Below are 25,908 nucleotides of genomic sequence, written 5' to 3'. Positions count from 1 at the left end.
CAGCTTGACCGAGACCCCGGGTACCATGGTGAGGACCCCCGATCACCTGACACTGCCGAAATACTGTTAAATACCGTAAAACCGCCATAATTTAGATAAATACCTTGATATACATTTTTGGTCATACTGCCCAGCACTAATTATTATATATATATATATATATATATATATATATATATATATATATATATATATATATTATTATTATTATTATTATATTGTGGCATTAAGGCAGGTTTAAGGGCAATGAAAGGGTGTTTTTCCCAGTCCTATATCCTAGGTGAGCTAGCAGAGATGCTCATCAGGTGCCTAATTAAAGGGGTAATCCGGTGGAAAACGTTATTATTATTATTATTATTATTATTATTATTATTATTATATTTTTTTTTTTTTTTTTTTTTTTTTTTTTTTTTAATCAACTGGTGCCAGAAAGTTAAACAGATTTGTAAATTACTTCTATTAAAAAATCTTAATCCTGCCAGTACTTATTAGCTGCTGAATATTACAGAAGAAATTCATTTCTTTTTGGAACACAGCGCTCTCTGCTGACATCACGAGCACAGTGCTCTCTGCTGACAACCTCTGTCCATTTTAAGAACTGTCCAGAGTGGGAGAAAATCCCCATAGTAAATATATGCTGCTCTTGTCAGTTCCTAAAATGGACAGAGATGTCAGCAGAGAGCACTGCGCTCGTGATGTCAGCAGAGAGCTCTGTGTTCCAAAAAGAATAGAATTTCCTCAGTAGTATTCAGCAGCTAATAAGTACTGGAAGGATTAAGATTTTTTTAATAGAAGTAATTTACAAATCTGTTTAACTTTCTGGCACCAGTTGATTTAAATTTTTTTTTTTTTTTCGACCGGAGCACCCCTTTAATGAAGCCAGCAGAAGTGTGGGAAGTCTGCACATAAGGAAAGGAAACCTAATAGTATGGGCTCTCCCCAGAAGACAGCAAGGTGGCTGTGGGGGAGGCAGGGGTCCTTGTGAGGACCCCCCCAACATTGAAGTGGACAGACAAGGAGACTCAGCACACACAGCAAGAGGCTGCAAACGCTGTGTGTGAACAGTGAGTGAAGGTTGCAGGAAACTTGTGTTTTGAGCTGGAGGAGACTAGCTTACCAGTTGAATAAGAGGGAAGTGTTTAATGTGTAGTTTGTGACTAGACTGTCTAGGATTTTGTTTGTTCCTGTGTTATATTTTTGTTTATCCTGCAACCTATCTAATGCTGGCGAGGAACCAGACTTGCATAAATAACTACTGTTTGTCTACTAAATGAAGTGTCAGGGATGATCCCTGCGCTAACCTCAGAGGGAAATCCCTACAATATATATAAATGTGTGTGTGTATGTGTATATGTGCACATATGTAGATGATGCCTTTAAATAACCAGGTTATTACAGTGTATAACTAATAAGTATAGTAGTCCTTTCTAGTTGTCCAGGTCTGACTGCATAGGGCAGTGTTAACCAACCAGGGTGCCTCCAGCTGTTGCAAAATTACAACTCCCAGCATGCCTGGACAGCTGTTGGCTGTCTGGGCATGCTGGGAGTTGTAGTTTTGCAACAGCTGAAGGCACCTTGTTTGGAATACACATAGGGCTTCACCAGTCCCAGATAGTGTCATTAGGAACACTAGTGACCCAAATGAAGAGGGGAGCCCCTTCGATCATGCTGTAATAACACTTGATCAAGGGGGTTAATGGCCGGGACAGGAGTTTCCTCCGATCCTATCTGGATAAAGCTAAACACCCTGGCGCAGCACTGCAGCACCCTGCAATGTAAAATAAGGCTACCCTTATAGGCACCGTGAGAAGGCATATTTGGTGGATATTATTGGGTTAAAGGGGTATTCAAGGAAAAAAAAATTATATATATATATCTCTATCAACTGGCTCCAGAAAGTTAAACAGATTTGTAAATTACTTCTGTTAAAAAAATCTTAATCCTTCCAGTAGTTATCGGCTGCTGAAGTTGAGTTGTTCTTTTCTGTCTGACAACAGTGCTCTCTGCTGACACCTCTGTCTGTCTCAGGAACTGTCCAGAGTAGGATAGGTTTACTATGGGGATTTGCTTCTACTCTGGACAGTTCCTGAGATGTCAGCAGAGAGCACTGTTGTGATACGGAAAAGAACAACTCAACTTCAGCAGCTGATAACTACTGGTAGGATTAAGATTTTTTAATAGAAGTGATTTACAAGTCTGTTTAACTTTAACTTAAGTTTTTTTTACTGGAATACCTCTTTAAATCAGTTTATCTTGGAGGTGGGGGGCAATATTATGTGTAACCCCTACTACTTCCAATGCTGAAGGTAATTTGTTCTCCCCATTTGTTTGCCCCATCACAGCCGTTGTCCTGGGGGGGGGGTCTCAGACATCCTGCCCCGATTGCCTGTCATCCAGTCTGGTATAACAATCACTGACAGCTGCCGTATCGCTGCCCGCGTACCGCCGATGATAATGTAATCACTGGTATTAAATCAGACCTTTGTAATGTCTCTGGAGCGGGAACGATTTGCTTACACAACAAAATGCCAGGTGGCTGCGAGCGAGCGAGTAAGTCATGTGGAAGGCTTCTGTATTGGCACTAGGATTTATGCCCTAGGTATTCTTGCTAAACTGGTGTCACCAATAGACAGATGTTGTTGGCAAGCGACGCCAAAATCTCTACCCACATACGCTGTGTACGATAGTAAGGTAGGATTTCAACGCATCTGTTGCTCCTGCGCTGCAGAGGCGGCCACTTTGGGAATTAATCTGTCGGATTGATACCTATTGAGTCACTTAGAAGTAGCATCACCAAAGCGCATGGTTTTTAGTGAATCCAAATATTTTACCTAAAGCTACGTATCCTATTCCTCTTTTATTACAAGTTTGGTAATATCTGATAAATGGAACTTGTAATACTGTATAAAGTAATTTTTTTTTTTAATTTGTAATTTATTTATTTATTTAAATGGTTTGTTTATTGTTGTCCTTTTCAGCCAGCGAGCCAACATTAAAGAAAAGCAAAATACTGTTTCAGGCACCTAGGGGGTGGGGTATAAAAACAGGGTTGCATTTTTTTTCTCTTTTAATCACGGTCATGCTCCGCCCCTGCAGAACCTGCACTTGATACAACATAGTGCATCACCTTAGTTCTGGGTATGGTAAGAGGCAGCTACCTATGGGGATGTTCACACATACAGGATCCTGCGCAGATTTGATGCGCAGGATTTGTAACTGCAGATTAGAAGCTGTGCTCAGTCATTTAGTTTACATTGAAATCTGCAGCATCAAATCCTGAGCATCAAATCCTGCGCATCAAATCTGCGTACGTGGGAATGGGAATGCAACGTACCCCTTTAAATCAGTTAAATCAGTACCCGTATAAGGGATTATCTATCTCGTATCTATTCTTCTATCTGTTTGTCTCATATAATCTATCTATTTATCTTGGTATCTAAGGGTTCGTTCACAATACTGTTGGGCTCCGGGTAATGGAGCTCCGTCGGAATGATGGGATTGAAGAAAAAAATTAAGTGCAATTCCTATTTTTTAATTTTCTCTGCTCAACTCCGGTAAAATGCTGAATCACCGACGGACGTCATTCAAGTCAATGTGATCTGTCGGAACGCAGTGGTGTCACTTGTTCTCCAGCGCAGGGTCGGTTCAGCGCAAACAAAAAGAGCCGGACAGACCCTGAATGGGTGAAAATAGCTTAAGGAAAATGTCAGGAAAGCTCCAATACTAGATGCTTAAAGGGGTACTCCGCTGCCCCAACATGTTCCGAACGCTTGGAGCAGGTGGCAGGGGGTCGGGATGTCACTGCCACGCCCCTCGTGACATCGCGTCACGCCCCCTTAATGCAAGTCTATGGGAGGGGGCGTGACAACCCATAGACTTGCATTGAGGGGGCGTGGTGTGACGTCACAAGGGGCGTGACAGTGACTTCACCCCCGATGCCCACTCAAAGTATTCTAAACGAATGTCGGGTACTGCACAGAGATCGCGGGGGGTCCCAGTGGCAAGACCCCTGCGATCAGACATCTTATCCCCTATCCTTTGGATAGGGAATAAGATGTCTAGGGACGGAGTACCCTTTTAACATGTCCTTCGGGGTCTATAAACTCTGTAGTGAAGTGCCCACGTGGGCACAATGGGTATTGTGGTCCTGTCGTCTGACACCACTTGCTATTTGTTTTTCTCATGGGTCGTCACTCATTTAGGTACACCATATTGCCATATACATTATTGTCCTCCTTATAGCATCTAGTAGACAATTTGGTCACCATAGCAACCTGGACCTTCAGTTTCATTTTTCTGTCTAGAATAATGAGTATGTGGTGTTTTTAGATGTTTTTGATGCAGTTATTGAGACCAACAGACACTCTATGGGGGAGATTTATCAAAACCTGTGCAGAGGAAGAGTGGTGCAGTTGCCCATAGCAACCAATCAGATTGCTTCTTTCATTTTCCACAGGCCTCTTTAGAGGCCTGGGGAAAATGAAAGAAGCAATCTGATTGGTTGCTATGGGCAACTGCACCACTCTTCCTCTGCACAGGTTTTGATAAATCTCCCCCAATATGTATATCTAGTGTGTAAGTGTGGATGCAAGGCAGGGCCCATGGCCTTAAAGGGGTACACCGCTGCTCAGCGTTTGGAACAAACTGTTCCGAACGCTGGAGCCGCCGGCTGGAGCTTGTGATGTCATAACCCCGCCCCCTCAATGCAAGTCTATGGGAGGGGGCGTGACAGCTGTCACGCCCCCTCCCATAGACTTGCATTGAGGGGGCGGGGTTATGACATCACAAGCTCCAGCCGGCGGCTCCAGCGTTCGGAACAATTTGTTCCAAATGCTGAGTAGCGGAGTCCCGTTATAAAACATAACCAATTGTTTATGGGTCCTGTAAATATTCGATTTTTCTTTTGATAGAATAATGCAATGTTCTTTCCGGTGAAATGAAAGAAAAATTCAGTAAGATTTTATATTTTATACAATGCAATTCATTACATAATGTTCTAAGGACCAATTCATCATCACTACAGATCTGACTATGTAGCTAAATAATTCCCAGCTGTACCATGTTCCCCCATATTGGGCTCGGCTTTGCGGTCACCATTTCTATTGTTTGGCAGTCATATCACCTCAGGGTTCTTAAGCAGATCATGTACCTTCCCCCCAATGTAGTGTTATTTTACATGTGCGCATACTGTGACTAGTATATTAACAATGCATTCGAAAAGTATTCAGACCCTTTGATTTTTTTCCCCCTTTTTGTTATGTAATAAAGTCACCTCCCCCCCCCCCCATCGTTCTTTTCTCAATACCTATAATGACAAAGTCACACTTCAAGAAATCTTTGCTAATTAATTTTTTTTTTTTTTAAAGAACAATTAAAGGAGTAATCCGGTGGAAAACTTATTATTATTATTATTATTATTATTATTATTATTATATATATATATATTTTTTTTTAATCAACTGGTGCCAGAAAGTTAAACAGATTTGTAAATTACTTCTATTAAAAAACCTTAATCGTTCCAGTACTTATTAGCTGCTGAATACTACAGAGGAAATTCTTCTCTTTTCGGAACACAGAGCTCTCTGCTGACATGACCACAGTGCTCTCTGCTGACCTCACGAGCACAGTGCTCTCTGCTGACATCTCTGTCCATTTTAGGAACTGTCCAGAGCAGCAAATGTTTGCTATGGGGATTTTCTCCCACTCTGGACAGTTCTTAAAATGGACAGAGATGTCAGCAGAGAGCGCTGTGCTCGTGATGACAGCAGAGAGCTCTGTGTTCCAAAAAGAAAAGAATTTCCTCTGTAGTATTCAGCAGCTAATAAGTACTGGAAGAATTAAGAATTTTTAAGAGAAGTAATTTACAAATCTGTTTAACTTTCTGGCACCAGTTGATTAAAAAAAAAGTTTTCCACAGGAGTACCCCTTTAACTATAGTCTGGCAGTGACTATACCCTTCATACCCTTCATACCCTTTACTCAGGACTTAGTTAAAAGCCCATTTGGCAGTGATTCCGGCCTCCAGTCTTCTTAGGATGAGGCCACAAGGTTTACACACCTAGATTTGGGGATTTTCTGCCATTCTTTCTGACATGTCAATTCTTTCTGCGGAATCTGCTTTGCATTGCCATCTTTCATGCGGTCCTAGCGATGGCATGCGGAAATTTTCCCGGTGGACATTCCACAAAAATTGTGAACATGGCCTCATAGTGACTACATTCAGTCCATTTCTTGAGCGTATACGTTTCTATGCAAGAGACACAAAAGTATATGTTCGGGAAATGGATCAAAGGTTTTGTCACTGTTAGAATGCGTTTGGCCCATTAAAGGCAAAAACTTTTTTATATATCTCAACTGGCTCCAGAAAGTCAAACGGACTTGTAAATTACTTCTATTAAAAAAATCTTAATCCTTCCAGTACTTATGAGCTTCTGAAGTTAAGGTTCTTTTCTGTCTAAGTGCTCTCTGATGACACCTGTCTCGGCAAACGCCCAGTTTAGAAGAGGTTTGCTATGGGGATTTGCTTCTAAACTGGACTGTTCCCGAGACAGGTGTCATCAGAGAGCACTTAGACAGAAAAGAACAACCTTAACTTCAGAAGCTCATAAGTACTGAAAGGATTAAGATTTTTTAATAGAAGTAATTTACAAATCAGTTTAACTTTCTGGAGCCAGTTGAAATATATATATATATTTATATATATATTTATATTTATATATATATATTTATATATATTTATATTTATATTATATATTTTTATATATATTATATATATTTTATATATATATATATATTATATATATTTTATATATATATATATATATATATATAATATATATATATATATTATATATATATTTTATATATATATATATTATATATATTTTTATATATTATATATTTATATATATATTTATATATATATATATATATATATATATATATATATATATATATATATATATATAATAAATAAATTAATTAATTTAATTAATTATAAAAAAGTTTTTGCCTGGAATACCCCTTTAAAGTCAATGGGCCTACAAGAAACATGTTGCCATACTTTATTTATTTATTTTTTTAGATGTTTCCGATGTATATAGAGGAATGTTTAGGGAAAACATTTAATAAAATAATGGCAATAGGCAAGAAAATAGGACGTCACTTACCGGGGTAAAGTGCTGAGTTTCTTTTATTTTTTTAGGTGCATAAACCAGGGGTGCTTAACGGATGGGTTCAGGGACGCAGCTTGTCAAACATAGACGGGGTAACCACATCTATGTTTGACAAGCTGCGTCCCTGAACCCGTCCGTTAAGCACCCCTGGTTTATGCACCTAAAAAAATAAAAGAAACTCAGCACTTTACCCCGGTGAGTGACGTCCTATTTTCTTGCCTATTGCCATTATTGAAGACTCAGTTTCTGTAGAACAGAGAGACAAAGGGTTCATACCCGAAACGCGTCCACGCTGATTATTGGTTGGTTGTTACCTGGCTGAGTCCCGCTTGCATGAGGTTTTATGGGATCTGAATAAACAGAATTTTTCATCGTACCACTGGCTACGTATTTCTGTTCTATTGCCTATGCTGGAGTCTTCAGCCGTGTTGGGTGTCCTGAGAGCTGACCATCTCTACTTTGCAGTTTCTGTAGGACTCGGAACCCAAGGGGTTATTGTGTGAACCGGCTGCCAAGTACTGTTTGAGTGCAATATTTAAGTGCGCTGTGCGAAGCGCTAGGGGACAAGATTGTGGGGTAGTTGTGCCGACTATCTTTGTCTACTGCTAAGTTTAATAAAATAATAACTCTGGATATTAGATCGGCCATTTTAGGTGATATGAGTGATTTCGGGAATTTGAAGGGAATTTTGTTGAAGGCAGTAACTTTGGCTAAATATTTGATCATACGAAAATGGTTTGACCAAAACTTTCCATATATAGAGCAGTGGGGTAATGTTAGTGGAGAGGATTAAACGCTATGAAAAATGTAGAATAGTGATGTAAAAAACAAAACAAAAAAAAACACCGAGTTTGATAAGACATGGGGTAAATGGTAGTACTGTGGGGTACATGTCCATTGGATTATTTTGATTAATAATGTGCTTTGTCGGTGTTGTTTGGGTGGTTTTTTTTTTCCCCACACAGGGGGGGAGATTTATCAAAACCTGTGCAGAGGAAGAGTGGTGCAGTTGCCCATAGCAACCAATCAGATTGCTTCTTTCATTTTCCACAGGCCTCTTTAGAGGGTACTGCACAGAGATCGCGTGGGTCCCAGTGGCAAGACCCCTGCGATCAGACATCTTATCCCCTATCCTTTGGATAGGGGATAAGATGTCTAGGGACGGAGTACCCTTTTAACATGTCCTTCGGGGTCTATTAACTCTGTAGTCAAGTGCCCACGTGGGCACAATGGGTATTGTGGTCCTGTCGTCTGACACCACTTGCTATTTGTTTTTCTCATGGGTCGTCACTCATTTAGGTACACCATATTGCCATATACATTATTGTCCTCCTTATAGCATCTAGTGGACAATTTGGTCACCATAGCAACCTGGACCTTCAGTTTCATTTTTCTGTCTAGAATAATGAGTATGTGGTGTTTTTAGATGTTTTTGATGCAGTTATTGAGACCAACAGATACTCTATGGGGGAGATTTATCAAAACCTGTGCAGAGGAAGAGTGGTGCAGTTTCCCATAGCAACCAATCAGATTGCTTCTTTCATTTTCCACAGGCCTCTTTAGAGGCCTGTGGAAAATGAAAGAAGCAATCTGATTGGTTGCTATGGGCAACTGCACCACTCTTCCTCTGCACAGATTTTGATAAATCTCCCCCAGGGTCTGGGAGGTGGGAGGCCTTGGGTGGGTAAGATATTAGCCTAAATTTATCAAACTGTGTGAGAGAAAAAGTGGAGTGATTTTCTAACAGCGACCAATCACAGCTCAGCTTTCACTTTACCAGAGCTCATTTGCTGAGCTGTGATTGGTTGTGGCGGGAAAATCCCTCAATTTTTTTCTCTCACACAGTTTCATAAATCTGGGCCATTATTTTTTTGTGTGCTTTTTGAAGTCCCTTGTTAAACGGTCAAAATTGAAAATAAAAGAATTTAGATATTTCCAATGTGTTCCTTCGAAATGCGGCTGAAATGTGGTGTGAATGGCCCCTAAAAGTAAAAAAAAAAATGTATTTTTATTTAAGTGGTGTCCCATGGGATATATGTCTGATTCTACATGTGTGGACTATGGGGGTCACAGATATTTTAATCTAAAGAGATCATGGGGGAGATTTATCAAAACCTGTGGTGAGAAAAAGTTGTCCAGTTGCCCATAGCAACCAATCAGATCGCTTCTTTCAGTTTTCAGAGGCATTTTCAAAAAGGAAAGGAGTTATCTGATTGGTTGCTATGGGCAACTGGTAAACTTTTTTTTTCTCAGCACAGGTTTTGATAAATCTCCCCCATTGGCTCCGTATACAGTGGTCCCTCAAGTTACAATATTAATTGGTTCCAGGACGACAATTGTATGTTGAAACCATCGTATGTTGAGTTCAGAACTCTATGGAAACCTGGTAATTGGTTCTGAAGCCACCAAAATGTCATCCAAAAATAGGAAAAAGTGAGGATTAAAGAAAACTAAGTAGATAACTAATAGAGATAAAGCAAATCCTTGCATATAAAAGTAATAAAGATCTGCCTTCGGCTGTCCGGGCATGCTGGGAGTTGTAGTTTTGCAACAGCTGGAGGCACCCTCTTTGGGAAACACTGGTCTATGTAGAGGACAGAAGCTTCTTCAGGGTCCTGTACAGAACATACAGTGTCCTAAAAAAAGGAAAATGGAGCCGACCTCACCTGGTGTCCAAAGGAGCAGCTAATCCTGGTACAGGTAAAGCGTACAGAACATGTAATACCTCCCTGTACTGCAGGGGGCGCTACCAGACACCAGTCAGTGTATGTACTTTAGGAATACAGGTAAAGAGTAGTACAGAACATGTAATACCTCCCTGTACTGTAGGGGGCGCTACCAGACACCAGTCAGTGCATACACTTCAGTAATACAGGTAAAGTGTACAGAACATGTAATACCTCCCTGTACTGTAGGGGGCGCTACCAGACACCAGTCAGTGCATACACTTCAGTAATACAGGTAAAGAGTAGTACAGAACATGTAATACCTCCCTGTACTGTAGGGGGTGCTACCAGACACCAGTCACTGCATACACTTCAGTAATACAGGTAAAGAGTAGTACAGAACATGTAATACCTCCCTGTACTGTATAGGGCGCTACCAGACACCAGTCAGTGCATACACTTCAGTAATACAGGTAAAGAGTACAGAACATGTAATACCTCCCTGTACTGTAGGGGGCGCTACCAGACACCAGTCAGTGCATGATCTTTAGGAATACATGAAATATCCATTCTGATTGGTCGGTTCTTCCAGTCATTGACACATTTCGCACATTCCATAGCATTGTATGTTGAATCTGGTTTCAAGTTATAATGGTCCAGAAAAGACCATTGTATGTTGAAACTATTGTATGTTGATGCCATTGTAAGTTGAGGGATCACTGTATTGTAATCTATTGGTCATGGAAGCACCCGAACTCCAGAGAGAAGGGGCATAGGATGGGAGCCCATCTATCTGACTTCTGTCAAATCCTGTTAAGTCATGCGTGTCTTTGGCTGGAATGCCCCTTTAATGATTTTAACCCTTATGCTTGATATTGTCATGGTGTGCTGGGGCTATGCCAATGCTTTGTTTACTTCCGTTTTGCATAGCTGCTATGGGAATGGGGAACACCTTGAAAGTTACGTTCTAATGCATTAATCCTCGATGTAGTACAAAGCGGTAACCTTGAGTGTTCAGCAAAACAAATGCACGAGACCTCATGGGAAATACATCTTTATTATGCAAAGCTTGTTATGTCTGCAATACAGCGTTTACAGTCTCTGTCGTAAAGCATTTTACGGCTCTTAGGATATGTTCACACGTGGCGGATTTAATGCTTGCATTCAGATTTCGGCTGTGGCTTTGGGGTTTAAGGCTATGTTCACATCACCACTGAGCTCCGTGCTTTGTTTGGCGCCGAACGGAAACCACTGGGTCCCGACAGATCCCATTGACTTGAATGGGGTCTGCCGGGTGTCTGTTATTTTAGGGAAGTTGAGAGAAAGAAAATACCGGACGTGCTGTTTATATTTTTATTTTCAGCGCTCAACTCCGGTCTTTTTGCGTCGCTGTCCCTTTCGGCATAGCCGAGTGCCGCAGATCCCCATTGCGATAGAGTAGGGCTTATCCTTGGCCTTTTCATGCGGAATCCATTTGAAGTTGGTAGCGTGCTTTTTATTTCTGAGCAGGTTTTTCTTTCTCCACAGCAGTGGTCTGGCTACATCAGTGTTTCCCCACCAGGCTGCCTCCATTGGTTGCAAAACTACAACTCCCAGCATGGCATGCTGGGAGTTGCAGTTTTGCAACAGCCGGAGGCAGCCTGGTTGGGAAACGCTTGACTGCAGATCACATACCCCGTTGAGCCTCATGTGTCATGTGAGCTGCAGCCTCTTCATTGTTGACCGACACTCGTACTACAACGTTGTCCCATTCAAGTTAATGGGGAAGTACCTTGTACCCCTACTGCTGAAAATATGGAGATGCCGGTAAACCTCAATGTGCTGCATGCACGAGCACCATAGCCCCTTCAAACGGCTCATTGGCGGGGGGTCCTGGGGGTTTGATCAATGCCGATTTAATATAGACTGAGGATAAGCCCTTAAAGATTGGATAAAACCTGTTTTATGTAGCAGTTTCGACCATGTTAAATTAAAGGAGTACTCTGCTGCATGACAAATCATCCCCTATCCAGAGGATAGGGGATAAGTGTCTGATCGTGGGGGGTTCGACCGCTGGGACCCCCGTGATATCCAGCACGGCGCTCTGGCTCTCATTGTGCATGGAATGATCTCTGCTCCGTACATGGAGACCGTTGACCCCCGAACGAAGCGTTGCTCAACATGCCCCCTCCATGTATGGCTGTAGGAGAGCCAGAGGTACACGAACGCTGTATCTCTGGCTTTTCTTAGAGATGCATGGAGGGGGTGTGTTGGCCAACGCTTCGTGCTGGGGTCAACAGTCACTATGCACGGAGCAGAGATAGTTCTGTGCACAAGGAGAGCTGGGGGGTCCCAGCGGTCGGACTCCCCGCGATCAGACACTTGGTATAGGGGATGAGTTTTCATTCACCACAGTACTCCTTTAATTCAACATGGTCGCATTTTCTTTTGTGCAGGAGATCATGCGGGGTCCCAGCGGTCTCATCCCCTAGGATCAGACACTTATTACCTATCCTTTTGGATAGGGGAAAATTTGTCCTGCACCACAGTACTCCTTTAAGTTCAGTTGTCAAAAGGGATAGTCTTGCACCACTATTTTTTTTTTACTTAGATACACCATGCCCCAATCCCACATCATTCCGTCTGATGGTGCCCGATCCCTTCTGATCACAGGAACAACTCCTCAGCCAATCACCTCCTCTGGTGGGTCAGTACTATGGTTGCCAGTGAATGGCTGAACAGGTGTCAGCTGGGCACAGTTTGGATGGACACGGCACAAGATGAGGGCAGGGTGAGTAGTGCCACTAGGATTCTGGGAATAGGCCTATCCTTGTCCGATCCAAACATCGTGCTGTTTTCTCAGGTTATGCACAGCCAAACTAATACCCGGTTTATTTCCACACGATAACTGCACGTACCTCAGTGTAAGGCCTCAGACCATGTCCCATGGGATCACAAGTCTTGTTTTTTTCCCTATACTCAGTAATTGATTGAGATGAGAGAAGCGTCCTCTCAAGGTCCTGCATTTACTTCATCACTGAGATTACATACACAGTGTGCTGAAACACATTTTATTACCCGCCATTAACGCTTGGCATACTGCCAAAGTTTTAAACGTTTCCGAGTAAATGCTGACCTGAATTATACAAAGCGGGTTTCCTGTTTGTAGCGAAAAGGAACAAAAGTTAAATGGTGTTTTGGACGCCTTTCGCGCTGGTCAGAGAACTTCTCTACGGACATTCTCCTGTCCTTTCTTATATTTCACACCCTAGTCTTAAAAATCCTATGGCAGGGGTCTCCGAACTGTGGACCTTTTTTAGAAGATTCAAAACTACAGCGCCCAGTATGCCCGGACAGCCAACGGCTGTCCGGGCATGCTGGGAGTTGTAGTTTTCCAACAGCTGAAGGTTTACAGTTTGGAGAGCACTGCTTTTGATAAATTAGAAAGCATTGAAGCCACCTTTAGGGGGAGCTCTAGAGCTGGCTGTATACTGTTCAGACATTGAACTCTGTTGTAGAACCGTATGTAGTAAACATCTCCTAGTGTTAACTAGGATTTTTATGGGTTATTATGCCTATTTTTGTGTTGCACTTTTATTTTGTGTTTATACTTTTGGGGTGTTATTTGCTTCAGTATCTCTATATACCATTGATAGTTATACTTTTATTCTTACATATTTTGGCGTTTTTTGAGGCGCAGCACCACTGTGCTTTATTCAGCATACCTTCATATGCATTATTCAGCTCAAATTGACCATTGAGTGTGTGTGTGTGTATGTGTGTGTATGTATATATATATATATATATATATATATATATATATATATATATATACACTGTGTGTGTGTGATACTGTGTGTGTGTGTGTGTGTGTGTGTGTGTGTGTATATATATATATATTGTGTGTGTGTGTGTGTGTGTGTGTGTGTATATATATATATATATATATATATATATATATATATATATTGTGTGTGTGTGTGTGTGTGTATATATATATATATATATATATATAAATAATAAAAATTATGGTATATTGCCTTTTTTTTTTTTCTGGTTGGGAAGGGTGTTGTAGGCCTCCACCCTGTTTCAATGTTTTTTGTTTGTTTGTTTTTTACGTGTCTTTGTGGGCTATCCTGTTTACTGTATTTTTGTGTCTTGAAATTAAATTTATGAATTTGACCTTTTTGCGTATGCAAGATTCTCAACTTTTGCCCGTCTTTTTTTATTTATTTATTTTTTACTTCTTTATTTGTTTCATCAAAGAGTTTTAGGTCCCATCTATCAGGTCCCCCATGTCATAGGCAATCCCTTCCTACAATTTGCAAAACCCTTTTAAGGGTGCTATTTGTTCTTGCGGGTTTTCCGCTGCGTATTTGAAAGTGGGCGGGCTCTTCTCGGCTTTCCGTAGCAGATTTTCCGCGGCGGAATTTACACTGCAGAAAATCCGCCGCAGTCCCTACTGACTTGAATGGGGCTTGCGGTGGATTTTCCGCAGCGTAAATTCTCCGTGGAAAATCTGCTGCGGACAGCCGAGAAGAGCCCGCCCGCTTTCGAATACGCAGCGGAAAACCTGCAAGAACAAATAGCGTGTGAACGCACCCTAAAGAAGATCCTTCTGATTACAAAAAAAGTCTGTTTTTCTTTCCCCCGCAAAACATCACCACTATTGTCAATGAACTTTGGGTTCGCGGTTCTGCCTGTCTTTATTTAAAGCGGTTACTGCAAGAGCGGAGTTCACACATTTAGTGTAAAAAAAAAAAGGCTTATTTTACAGAAGCCTAAAACTTATTACAAATACACAAGATAGGGGACAACTAAGTATTTGGTTTAGGGTTCGATTACTTGGATCCCCATTAAACAAGAGAATGGGGCTCCCTTGTCCCCTAGATTAAAGGGGTATTCCGCTGCCCCAGCGTTTGAAACATTTTGTTCCGAACGCTTGGAGTGGGCGATGGGGGTTGTGATGTCAAGGCCACGCCCCTCGTGCTGTCATGCCACGCCCCCTCATGGACTTGCATTGAGGGGGCGTGGTGTGACATCACGAGGGGCGTGGTCATGATGTCACGACCCCTGCCGCCAGCTCCCAGCGTTCTACATGAATGCCTGGTGCTGCACAGAGATCGTGGGGGTCCCAGCGATGGGACCCCCGCAATCAGACATCTTATCCCCTATCCTTTGGATAGGGGATAAGATGTCTAGGGGCGGAGAACCCCTTTAAGTTAGTCCATGCAGCTGCTCCATTCACTTTCTATGGGACTGGCCAAGTACAGGGAGTAAAGCAGTGAGTAGGGACCCCCCACTAATCAGATATGGATAGGTGATCATTTTTAATATTAGGATAACCCCTTTCTGTGAATGAGGATGAGCTGCATTACCACCCACTGCACCTTGGGCAAGATTGGCGCTGTTTCTAGAAGTAGGCCCCTTTCTAAACCTAGGCACCTCCTTTGAGGCCTCATCAGATAGTCCACACCACAACCGGTTTGTACCGCAGAATAGAGTTCTTCCGAAAAGGTGCTTAATATGTACCAAGGCGTTACTATGTCTGCAGATAGCTTCGAGGGCGCCAAATAGAGTATCACAAGCCTATTTTGAGTTTTGTTACTCCATATACAGTTCCCTCGATACTGTCGGCTTTTGTGGCATGTTGGGAGTTGTAGTGACACAAAAGCTGGAGAGACGGCTCAGCGTAACTCTTGATTTTATTTTTATGGTTGTCTTGTTTTTTTATGTTTTTTTTATTTTTCCTCTTCAGACAGTAATTTATGTGCATATTTCATGGCCCCGTGAGCTGTGGTTTTTATGCGATGATCTGCAGGCAGCCTACAAGGCTCTCTCTGCACAGAACCTACGAGCCCGGGATGTGCGTTTTCCGGAGCCTGGAGCCTTGTTGTTTCCAGCCGCGCTCCTTATCCTTGTTCCCTGCATGACATTTTTTTCCACTTCCTTTGCACTTTCCTGCAGGCCACGTGGCTCTCTGTACGAACCCTTACGTGACCTCATCTGGCTGATTTCCTGCAATACAGAACCTTGGGAGCTTTTGTCTGTGGGCTTTTATCTGGGCTGAGAGTGTGCCGCTCCCAGACGCTGACTCGTGTGCTTCTGCGCTAATGTACTGTTTAGCTTCTTGTGGTTGTTTTTTTTCCTTCTTTTTTTTTTTTTTTATAATTTTTTTATATATCGTTTAATGACCTGACATGCTTTCTCTTTGTGTAGGATATGTAAAAAAAAAAAAAGACCCACAGTTAAAAAAAAATTCTGTACTTTTAGTGATCTATAAATGTAGAAATTTACACCGTCAAGCCAACAAGCTTCATCCTTCTTGCCAAAAATTTGCCATTAATGTATCTTATTTGCAACCAGGGCTTTGTTTTCCTCATGCAAAGCTTTAGATCAGTGGTCTCCAAACTGTGGACCTCCAGATATTACCAATCTACAACTCCCAGCATGCCCGGACAGTCGTTGACTGTCCGGGCATGCTGGGAGTTGTAGCTTTGTGACATCTGGAGGTCCACAGTTTGGAAACCTCTGTTTAATTTTTTTTTAAAAGACAGCATTCTAGCGGCCTGAAGCCACCATTAGGGGGAGCTCAAGAGCTGGATGTATACTGTTCAAGCTTTGAACCGTATGTAGTAAACTTTTCCTAGTGATGACTGGAATAATGGTTCAGATTATGGGAAATAAAGACCCCCCGCAAATCGAGGAAAACTTATTCAGCACGTTAGTGATGTATGTATGTGTGTATGTGTGTATATATATATATATATATATATATATATATATATATATATATATATATACACAGCAACAGAAGAATGCAGCAGCACACTGCCAGCACAAGGATATAGGTGCAACATGAATATGTAGTTAAAACATGGAGAGCTATACAGCTATGGTGTAATAGATGCAAATGTGAAACTATGAAATAGTGAGGCACTTAGCTCGCAAATTTGTCTCCGCCGGCGGTCAAATAGCTTGGACCGTCCCACCGCGATAAGGTGGCCTCCTGGGACGGACCCTACACTGTGAATATGCCTCTGTGTGAACAGTTCAGTAAGCATGGCAGGATCTGGAACATCCAAGATCCTGCCATGCTTACTGAACTGTTCACACAGAGGCATATTCACAGTGTAGGGTCCGTCCCAGGAGGCTACCTTATCGCGGTGGGACGGTCCAAGCTATTTGACCGCCGGCGGAGACAAATTTGTGAGCTAAGTGCCTCACTATTTCATAGTTTCACATTTGCATCTATTACACCATAGCTGTATAGCTCTCCATGTTTTAACTACATATTCATGTTGCACCTATATCCTTGTGCTGGCAGTGTGCTGCTGCATTCTTCTGTTGCTGTATATCTAGCCTAGTAGCGTGCACCTGTAGGCCAGGTCCATATAATAGTTTGGTATCAACTAAAGTGCTGGCTGACTTATTCTTTGTCTGTATATATATATATATATATATATCGCACTTTTTGCCCAAAATTTGCCGCTAATTTCTCAATGTATCTTCATTGCAAACAGGGCTTCCTTTTTTTGGTACAAAGCTTTAGATCAGTGGTCTCCAAACTGTAGATCTCCAGAGATTGCAAAACTACAAGTCCCAGCATGTCCAGGCATGGTGTAAGTTGTAGTTTTGCAAAATCTGGAGGTCTACAGTTTTGAGTCCTCTGCTTAGACAAATATTTGAGACAACATTCTAGCAGCCTAAAGCCACCATTAGGGGGAGCTCAAGAGCTTGTTGTATACTGTTCGTGCAGTGAACTCTGTTATAGAACCGTATGTAGTAAATGTCTCTGACTGCTGTAACGGGTCAGCATTCAATGTGATTTTTTTGGGTTACTATACCCATTTGTGTGTTGTTTTTTTTGGTGGGGACATAAGACAATTTGAGGCCAGGCTGGTGGTCTCTTTATTTATAAATTTTTCTGCAAAAAAAAAAGAAATACATTTTTTCCATACATTTTCGAGGTTTTTACTATATGTTTATTGGTTATCCATAGGGTGATTTTATTTTAACAGGTGAAACATTTTACCTGCTAATACTGTGCTTGTCCATAACTGCACCAGAAAACCACAGCAAATACAATAAAAACACACGTTTTTTTCATGACCTTCGGAAATAAAATAAAACAAATAAAATTGCACTGTCTGAACCCAGTCTGATTGATTCCATGATCAGAACCTGCTCATGGTGGATGAATTTCTTTTTATTTTAGGAGAGGTCCGCAACATAACAAAATGTAAAAAAAAAAATTATAATAATTTTAGATCAAAGGGTCTGAAAACTTTCCAAATGCATTATGTGTATGTGCCTAATAATCTACACCTCATTACTGGGGTGTGGGCGGCATGTTCTCCCTCCTGTGAAATATAAGGCAGAAGTCCCCTTTTATTGTATAGTAAGTGACGCAGCCTGATCTTTGATGGAATTTTGTGATCCGGCGATGGCACCCGCTGCTGATGGCACCGGTTACCAGGCAACTGCTTAAACGTATACAGGTGCTGCTGTGCAGGCAGTCAGCTTACACAAGTGATTTATTAGGAAGCCACAATAAGTAATTACTAAGAGATATTATGTGATATGTGCAATAGGAACCTGGCTTTTAAACTCTGGAGCCAAACTTTTTAAGAACCTGACGGAGAAAGAAAAGAAAGCGGCCTTGTGTGTGTACACGAGGAGTAGCAGTATTTTTGACCAATATATAACTTCTATAGAATGCATTCATAGCAGATTTCTGCTCTGCAGGCTTTATCTATAGTTTTTAGTTCTCCCAGAGTTGGTAGGAGGAGCCTAATGTCAATGATTTCTACCATACACTGCATACACACAGAGGAGGAGATCCTGCACTTCTATGTCACTGTACACACAGAGGAAGAGATCCTGCACTTCTATATCTCTATACACTGCATACACAGAGGAGGAGAGCCTGCACTTCTATGTCACTGTACACACAGAGGAAGAGATCCTGCACTTCTATATCTCTATACACTGTACACACAGAGTAGGAGGAGATCCTGCACTTCTATATCTCTATACACTGCATACACAGAGGAGGAGATCCTGCACTTCTGTATACACAGCCTAAAGGGCATCAGCAGCATGGGTGGCACGAAAAAGCAGTAGTGAGCAGTTTAGACTGTATATAAAGACCCGTGTGGAGATCTTACTTACAGGGTTGTCCCATTTCTGTCTCTCTGCTGCTTGTCTTTGTTCACAGGCACTCCCCCTCTCACCTCATCCCTCCATATACTTCTATTGCTTGTAATTTGATCCCTGAGCGAGCTGCAGGACAAACAGAGAACAAAACTGAGCTGATTTTTTAGAGTTCAAGATAGTTTAACAGGGATTGGGGGAGCTTGATAACAGGGGAGGAAGCATTTTTTTCTAATAAGATATGGTAATGCTCTATGAAGGGCCTATTTATGGAAATGTAGAGTTGGCGGGTATCTCAGCTCTGTTACAGGTCGTAGACTCCGTGGCCCTGGTGGTCTCTATTGTCTGGAACACTTCTCTGTTCTCTGGAGAATGTCTGCAACTATTACACCGCCTTAGAAGTAGAACCTCTTCACTTCTATTAACATCTTAATATGTTTTTGTACCCGGGTCTACTTACGGCCCGATGATAAAGAGTGGCATTTCACGAATACCACTAATATAGTGGTGGGAAAATTGGTTTCTATTAGGCCAATCTCATCTAGGGATAAATGATGAATGTGGTTAGAAAATACCTAAGAAAATGTCTTACATAAGAACTAAAGAATGTTATCCCAAAAAGAAAAAACATATTGCTGTTAACCCTGCATTCTCCAGTGCTATCTGAAATGCCTCATATGTGCCCATTGGTCCTCATTTAGGCGTTTGCTCATACAGTACGTAGTCAAATTTGACATGGGGTGGGGGTCCGATCGCCGGGACCCCCTGCAATCTCCAGAATAGGACACCAAATTTCATAGAGGAGAGCTTGCTGTTGACTGCACACACTCCATTATTTGTATGAGGTTGCTGAAGATGCCGGAGTTCTGTACTCCTGTCTTTTTGGCGCTCCCATATAAATGAATGGAGTATGGGCCGTCTGCAGCACACACAACCTCTGTGAGATCCGGGGTTCCATTCCTGAGATTGCAGGGGTTCCCAGAAACCTTTCCCATTTATGTAAAGGGAAAGCTCCAGTCTGTTGTTGCCTGTGTCCATGGAGCCTGCTGTAAAGCATATCTTTAAATGCTGTTAAAAACCGCTCATGCAGGATGGTTTCCCCCATATTGATGAGCAAAAAACGAAATAAAAAAAAATCAATAAGACACAATAACACAAAAATACAATAAATAGGAAACAGAATAGAAAAAAAGTACATACCTTAAGTATACCTGTCACGAGATAATATCCTGGTTAATGCTTAAATCACTGTCTTCCTTTTATGGCTCCCAGTGCTCACACTGCATGCAGTCCACTGAGGAGGAGGGGGCGTTCCCTTGCTTTCCTCTTGCATCTCATGTTGGAACTTTTTCCCCTCACTTCTCAGAGCTAACAACGCTCTGCTCTGTGCACTGAGGCTCTGTAACGCCCCCCCAGCTCACACAGCAGGATGATTGACAAGCCAGGAGCCTGCAAAGAGCCCCGCATGTCCCGCCCACAATAGCTGCAGTGACGAGACAAGGGAGGGGACCCCTAATGGTAAGAAATATAGCTAATTTTATTTTTTTTTACCCAAAAATAGAAATTTGTTAACCAATGTATGTTACAAATATGCATATAATGTTATTATCTACATGCTTAGAGCCAGTACCGGGAGCTCGTGACGTCATAGCCCCGCCCCTCATTATTTCACTCCCCGCCCCCTCAATGCAAGTCTATGGGAGGGGGCGTGACAGCCGTCACGCCCCCTCCCATAGACTTGCATTGAGGGGGCGGGGTGTGACATCATGAGGGCGCGGGGCTATGACGTCACGAGCTCCCGGCGCCGCCTCTAAACATTCAGAACATTTTGTTCCAAACGCTGAGCAGCGGAGTACCCCTTTAAGTATCTGGATCTTATCAGTAAAAATAAAATAAAATTCTTGTCCCTGTTATATGTTTCATCAGTATATAGGCTCCATTGACACATCCTGGTCATCTATATACGGTTACACGGAGGGGTATCTACGCACATGGTTCCAGCAGCTGGCACTTGTCCCTTCTTTGAACTATCGGTGACGACAGATCGGCCGCAGAATGATGGCGTCTGTATTGATCAGATGTGAGTGCAGCTTTGATGTTTGCAGTGTAGTGCGAGCTTGTGATGTGCTAATGCTGCTTGCACGCTTAAAGCTACCTAAACAACAAAAGAAAACACCATGTACACTTAGCTTGCATCTGCAAGATGGATTTTTAATAGGGAGAGATCTATACATCAATCTGACCGGGGCCTCCCTAGAGATTTCTCTGAATTGCTCCCAGCATCTCAGAATGATTTCTAGACCATTGTTGTGTTACAGGAGCCTGTCCCTTTTTTCGTTGCTGCCTTGGTTTGGGCAGCATTAAGTTGATAACTGATTCCCTTTTATGGTGTAAACTGACTTTTACACTGTTTAGTAAATTTAGCTTATGCCATTTAAAGGGGTACTCCGCTGCTCAGTGTTTGGAACAAACTGTTCCAAACGATGGACCCGGCGCCGGGAGCTCGTGACCTCATAGCCCCGCCTCCTCATGACATCACACCCCGTCCCCTCAATGCAAGTCTATGGGAGGGGGCGGGGCGGAGCCTTCTGAGATGCACGTTGGGTGCCTTGCGGCGAGGTTCCGGGAGCCGCTGTTCGTCGGTACCGCTGGCAGCGGTCAGATATGCAGGTTGGAGGCAGGTTGTAGGTGTCCCTGGCAAGGGATGAAACCCAAAATCCGACTTCTTCTTAAGCGCTTCACCAGGGTGACAAAGACAAGTTTTGCTTTTTATTTTCCAATGTACAAGGTATACATGGGTAATATCAGTTATACAGTTTTTTGGAGCACATGACAACGCGTTTCCAGAGGGGATTCCTCTCTTCGTCATATAGGGACTTATTATAGATATAGGGACTTATTATAATATTCAGGATACTGGGCAGACTAGATGGGCCGAATGGTTCTTATCGGCCGACATGTTCTATGTTTCTACTGGTGTTGTCCAGTTTAAACTCTCTTAAAGGGGTATTCCAAGATAATTTTTTATTTCACTATGCTACAGGGGCTGTAAAGTTAGTGTAGTTCATAACATAGTGTCTGGACCTGTGTTTGACGCCTGGTCTCGCAATTCTTGTGTTGTCTTGGCCCTGATGTTTATTTTTAGCAGCATACAAAATAAGTGTTGTCTCAGCTTTTCCCAGGTTGCAGTGCGGCCCAAGGCATTACATCACTAGTCAGGTGTTGAAAGGAAGCCTGTCTGTGCTTCAATGGGTGGAGCAACCACTGGGTGAGAGGGAGATCATTCTCCACAGGGCTGCAGGGAATAGTAGTTTAATAAACGGTACATGTAGCTCAGCTGTGCTGCAATGGGTGGGGTGACTGATGAGTGGGAGGAAGAAAAGTGACCTCACACTCACAAACAAGGAATCCTGGGACTTGTAGTTGGAGGGAGGGAACTCCAACAGCAAATAGCCACTTCCCAAAAAGAAAGCAGCAGCATTATGGTGGACTCACAACACAGCCATTTAGCTCCAATACAAGCATGGATTGTTCCGAAGCATGTCCATTACTGGCTGACAGGTTAGTACTAAAATCTGACCTGGTGGATAATCCCTGTAATAATACATGGAGTCCATCTGGAATAATCTGCACCCAGAATCCTGAGGTAGGTGCTACTGTGATAGAACAATGAAGCAGAAAACATGGAAAACCCCTATTAAACATCTGAAGATTATATATATATATATATATATATATATATGTATGTCATTTCAGTAGGGTTATACGGTTGCCATTATTTTAATAGGGTCAGTGTGGTGACCTGTTGTTTTATAATCCACTCCAATAAAAAAAATCTAGGACAGCTGCGGATTATAGAGCGCTCTGGTCCCAGGTAGATGAGTTTTTATTTTATTTTATAGAGGTTCTGTATAGATGTGTACCTGGACGCGAAGGGGTTAAGGCTTGTTCCCTAGCTGTTGATTCGGTAAGAATCCTATGCTCCTTGCAGATTTTCTGGAGTGCCAAGGAGTGAGTCACAGGCTCTAGCGTTTATTTATATCGTGCTGAGTTTACCGCTGCCGTTTCCTGACTTTCTGCCAGGGATGCACACAGAGCATGTAGGCCCGTGGTGATCGGTGCAGTGTATTTCTGTTAACAAAGTCCCCGTCCTGGACCCTTAGCATTGCCCAGAATGTCTGGGCAGAGTAGCAGTGATGCGTATCCATAATTTATAAATTTTAGAAATGTTAATGAATTAACAATTGCTCGCATCTGGAAATAAATACTGCAGGACCGCCGTTCCGTACAGGGATGGCAGCCATATGACCCATCCGCTGTGAGGTTGGCACGTGCACTACTGAAGTCATAATCTCCTGACGAACAGAAGGGAGTGCGCCATAGAGAAAGTGTGGGTCACAGCATCCAAGCAGCAGACTCTGAAATCGTGCAAAAAGCTATAGGGGGAGATTTATCATTGATTTTAGAGCCTTTTTTTTTTGGTCTATGTTTAGGCGCAGTTCAGGCGCAAGCAGCATATTTTGAGACTTTTATGCATCTTTTGATATAAACAGTTTTACTCTTTTTGCCTACCCATAGAACTTTTTCTCTTTGACCATGCAGTGGTCACGTATTTATCATTTGCGACTTTTGTCAAAAGTCGCTATTTTTTGCGCAAAGATACTTTTTTAGGCGCAAAGCTACACCGCCTACCAGTAGGCGTGAGAATCACTTCTACTTTCCGCAATTCAACCTTTAACCTCTTGTGGACGACAGCGTCCCACTCCCCTTCTATGACACGTGCTCAGGAACTGAGCGCAGGTCATAGCTGGGTGGTCCTGGCGGCTATCTGCCACCAGGACCTATCTCTAATGCAGACCTCACCGATCACGGTGATGCCCGGCTTTAACCCCTTAGACACCACAATCAAATTTGATTGTAGCATAAAATGTCCCGTTAGCTCTGTAAGTAAGTAAAAACACCTAACCTGCCAAATTCAGGACCCAGGAAAGTGTCTACTTCCCTCCCTCACAAGTGTCTAGAAAAAGTGTATATGGTAGAGCTTTTCCCACCACAGCAGAGCTGCGCAAAATTCATCATCCTGCTGCACCTTCTTGATAAATAAGATGCACGCTAGTCAAACCCACCACTCAAATAAATGTGGGAAAATAGCTCTACCGTAGACGTTCTTTGATAAATCTGGGCCATAGTCTTTTTATTGGTTACCCAAAGTGCGTGCGTTAGTGCACTGTTCCGGAGTCTGCTGCTTGGATGCTTTGACCAGAGGTGGCTCTAGAGTTTGTGAGACTTTGGGCGAAACTCGAACATGGCCGTGATCTCCTGAACAGGAGATTGCTGGGGTCACAGCGGTAGGACCCCCCTCGATGTATAACTTATCCCTTATCCTTTGGATAGGGGATAAGTTATTTTCACTGCACTACTCCTTTAATGTACGCGAGCAGCAATGCATATAGTGTATGCATCAACGCTTACCAGGGATGCACTCAGGATTTTCTCAATGATTGGAGTTTAAAAACATAAAATAATGTCTCACATCGGGATGAGCTATTACTACTGCAGTGACTAAATAGTAATACTGTTTTCCAAATTATTTTCCACACTATGATCGCTGACATGACCACCACATAGCGACTGGATAATACCACCATACTGATACTGAATGAAATCCACTGTACACAGACCAGTTTTCCCCCCTGGCCATGAGGCCCCCTTCAGAACGATGCCTTAGGCGGTGCCTAACTCTCCTAATGGTGGAGCCGTCTCTGGCTGTGACCTACACTGTCACCTGCACTGTGGCTTGATCTTGTGCTATCTTCCATCTTATCTACATGAAAGGGAGCATTCAGATATTCCAATGCTGTGCATAACCAAATTAGGCTAGCCACTTCATGTCCAGATATCTATCCCTGTTCTGGTGACTTGCATATCACAAGTCGCAAGGCCAAAATTATTTTAATTAGCTGTGATTGTGCCCCGCAAAGCATGTTGTACAATCCAAAGCTGCAGTGTCGAGCAGATTCTTTACATGTATTTTTTTATGTGCATAGCTTCTGTATTTGGCTTACAGATCCCCCTGCTCTTCTGCCAACTTATTCTGACATCCACTGCTCAGGAAGGGGCATTTCCTAAGCAAGCACTGAGCCCACTCTCACTCACCATGCGTTCACTTCCTTCCTGAATCTGCTGTGCTGTGCTGGGTCTCTCCATCCAATCACTGCAGGCTGCTCTTTAACCCCCTCCTCTCTGTTTTCATGCTGCAGTCGGATAGCACAGGACAGGAGTGAACACAGAGGGGTGCTGGTCCTGCCCTCACTTTCCAGACTTTGTTCTAGTCTGGGCTTCAGCTGGGACAAAGATGATGCTGCAGGTGGATCATAGTGGCCTTTTTTTTTTTATAACCTATGATTTCTAAAAAAAATAGATAAATAAATGTTAACAGTATATTGGAAAAGTTAACATATAAAGAGTTTTTGATTCTGACAGGGACATGGTGTTGCTCCCACTTTTTTTTCCATATTTGGTGCAGACCTTTTCACTTAGAAATGGACCAACCTAAGAAGAAAGAAAAATGAAATCCTAGCTATTAAATGGGTTGTTCAATATTAGAAAACATGGCTTTTTTTCTTCTAAAAACAGTGCTAACTTGTCATTGCTCTGTAGTAAATGGGGCCGGAGGAGGAGAAAGATGGGTTTAGACCTCTGGTGCTCCCTCTGAGGGATATTAGATTTTTTTATTTATATTTTTTCATATGGCTTTAGTGTTTATGTTCAGTAGGTCGGGACATCGGTCTCGTTAAGGTCATCTGCGTTCCACCAGTTCGATGCCACTGTTTATTTCAGGTATCCTTCGCATCGAGCAGATGCCGGCACGGTCGGGGTGCTGCCGTAATTAGCAAACTTCACTGAACATTGTCTTCTTCCATCCGTTTTAC

The 25,908-nt window shown here is 42.5% G+C and overlaps 1 protein-coding gene across 8 annotated transcripts in view; it reads left to right on the top strand.

Moving 5' to 3' along the window:
- IQSEC2 (IQ motif and Sec7 domain ArfGEF 2) overlaps positions 1–25,908 on the top strand; it is a 227,854-nt gene that overhangs the window by 50,825 nt on the left and 151,121 nt on the right. The window contains exon 1 of one of the 8 annotated variants that reach the window (XM_056541240.1): positions 9,517–9,608. The exons of the other annotated variants lie outside the window; for them this stretch is intronic. Within the exon in view, the coding sequence (XP_056397215.1) occupies positions 9,532–9,608 (77 nt within the window). The 5' untranslated portion in view covers positions 9,517–9,531. Of the gene's footprint in view, positions 1–9,516; positions 9,609–25,908 lie in introns of those variants that run through there. 8 annotated transcript variants of the gene reach the window in all.

The sequence above is a fragment of the Hyla sarda genome, chromosome 9 (genome assembly GCF_029499605.1).
Source record: "Hyla sarda isolate aHylSar1 chromosome 9, aHylSar1.hap1, whole genome shotgun sequence".
Classification (NCBI taxonomy): domain Eukaryota; kingdom Metazoa; phylum Chordata; class Amphibia; order Anura; family Hylidae; genus Hyla; species Hyla sarda.
This window is presented reverse-complemented; position numbering and strand designations above follow the sequence as displayed.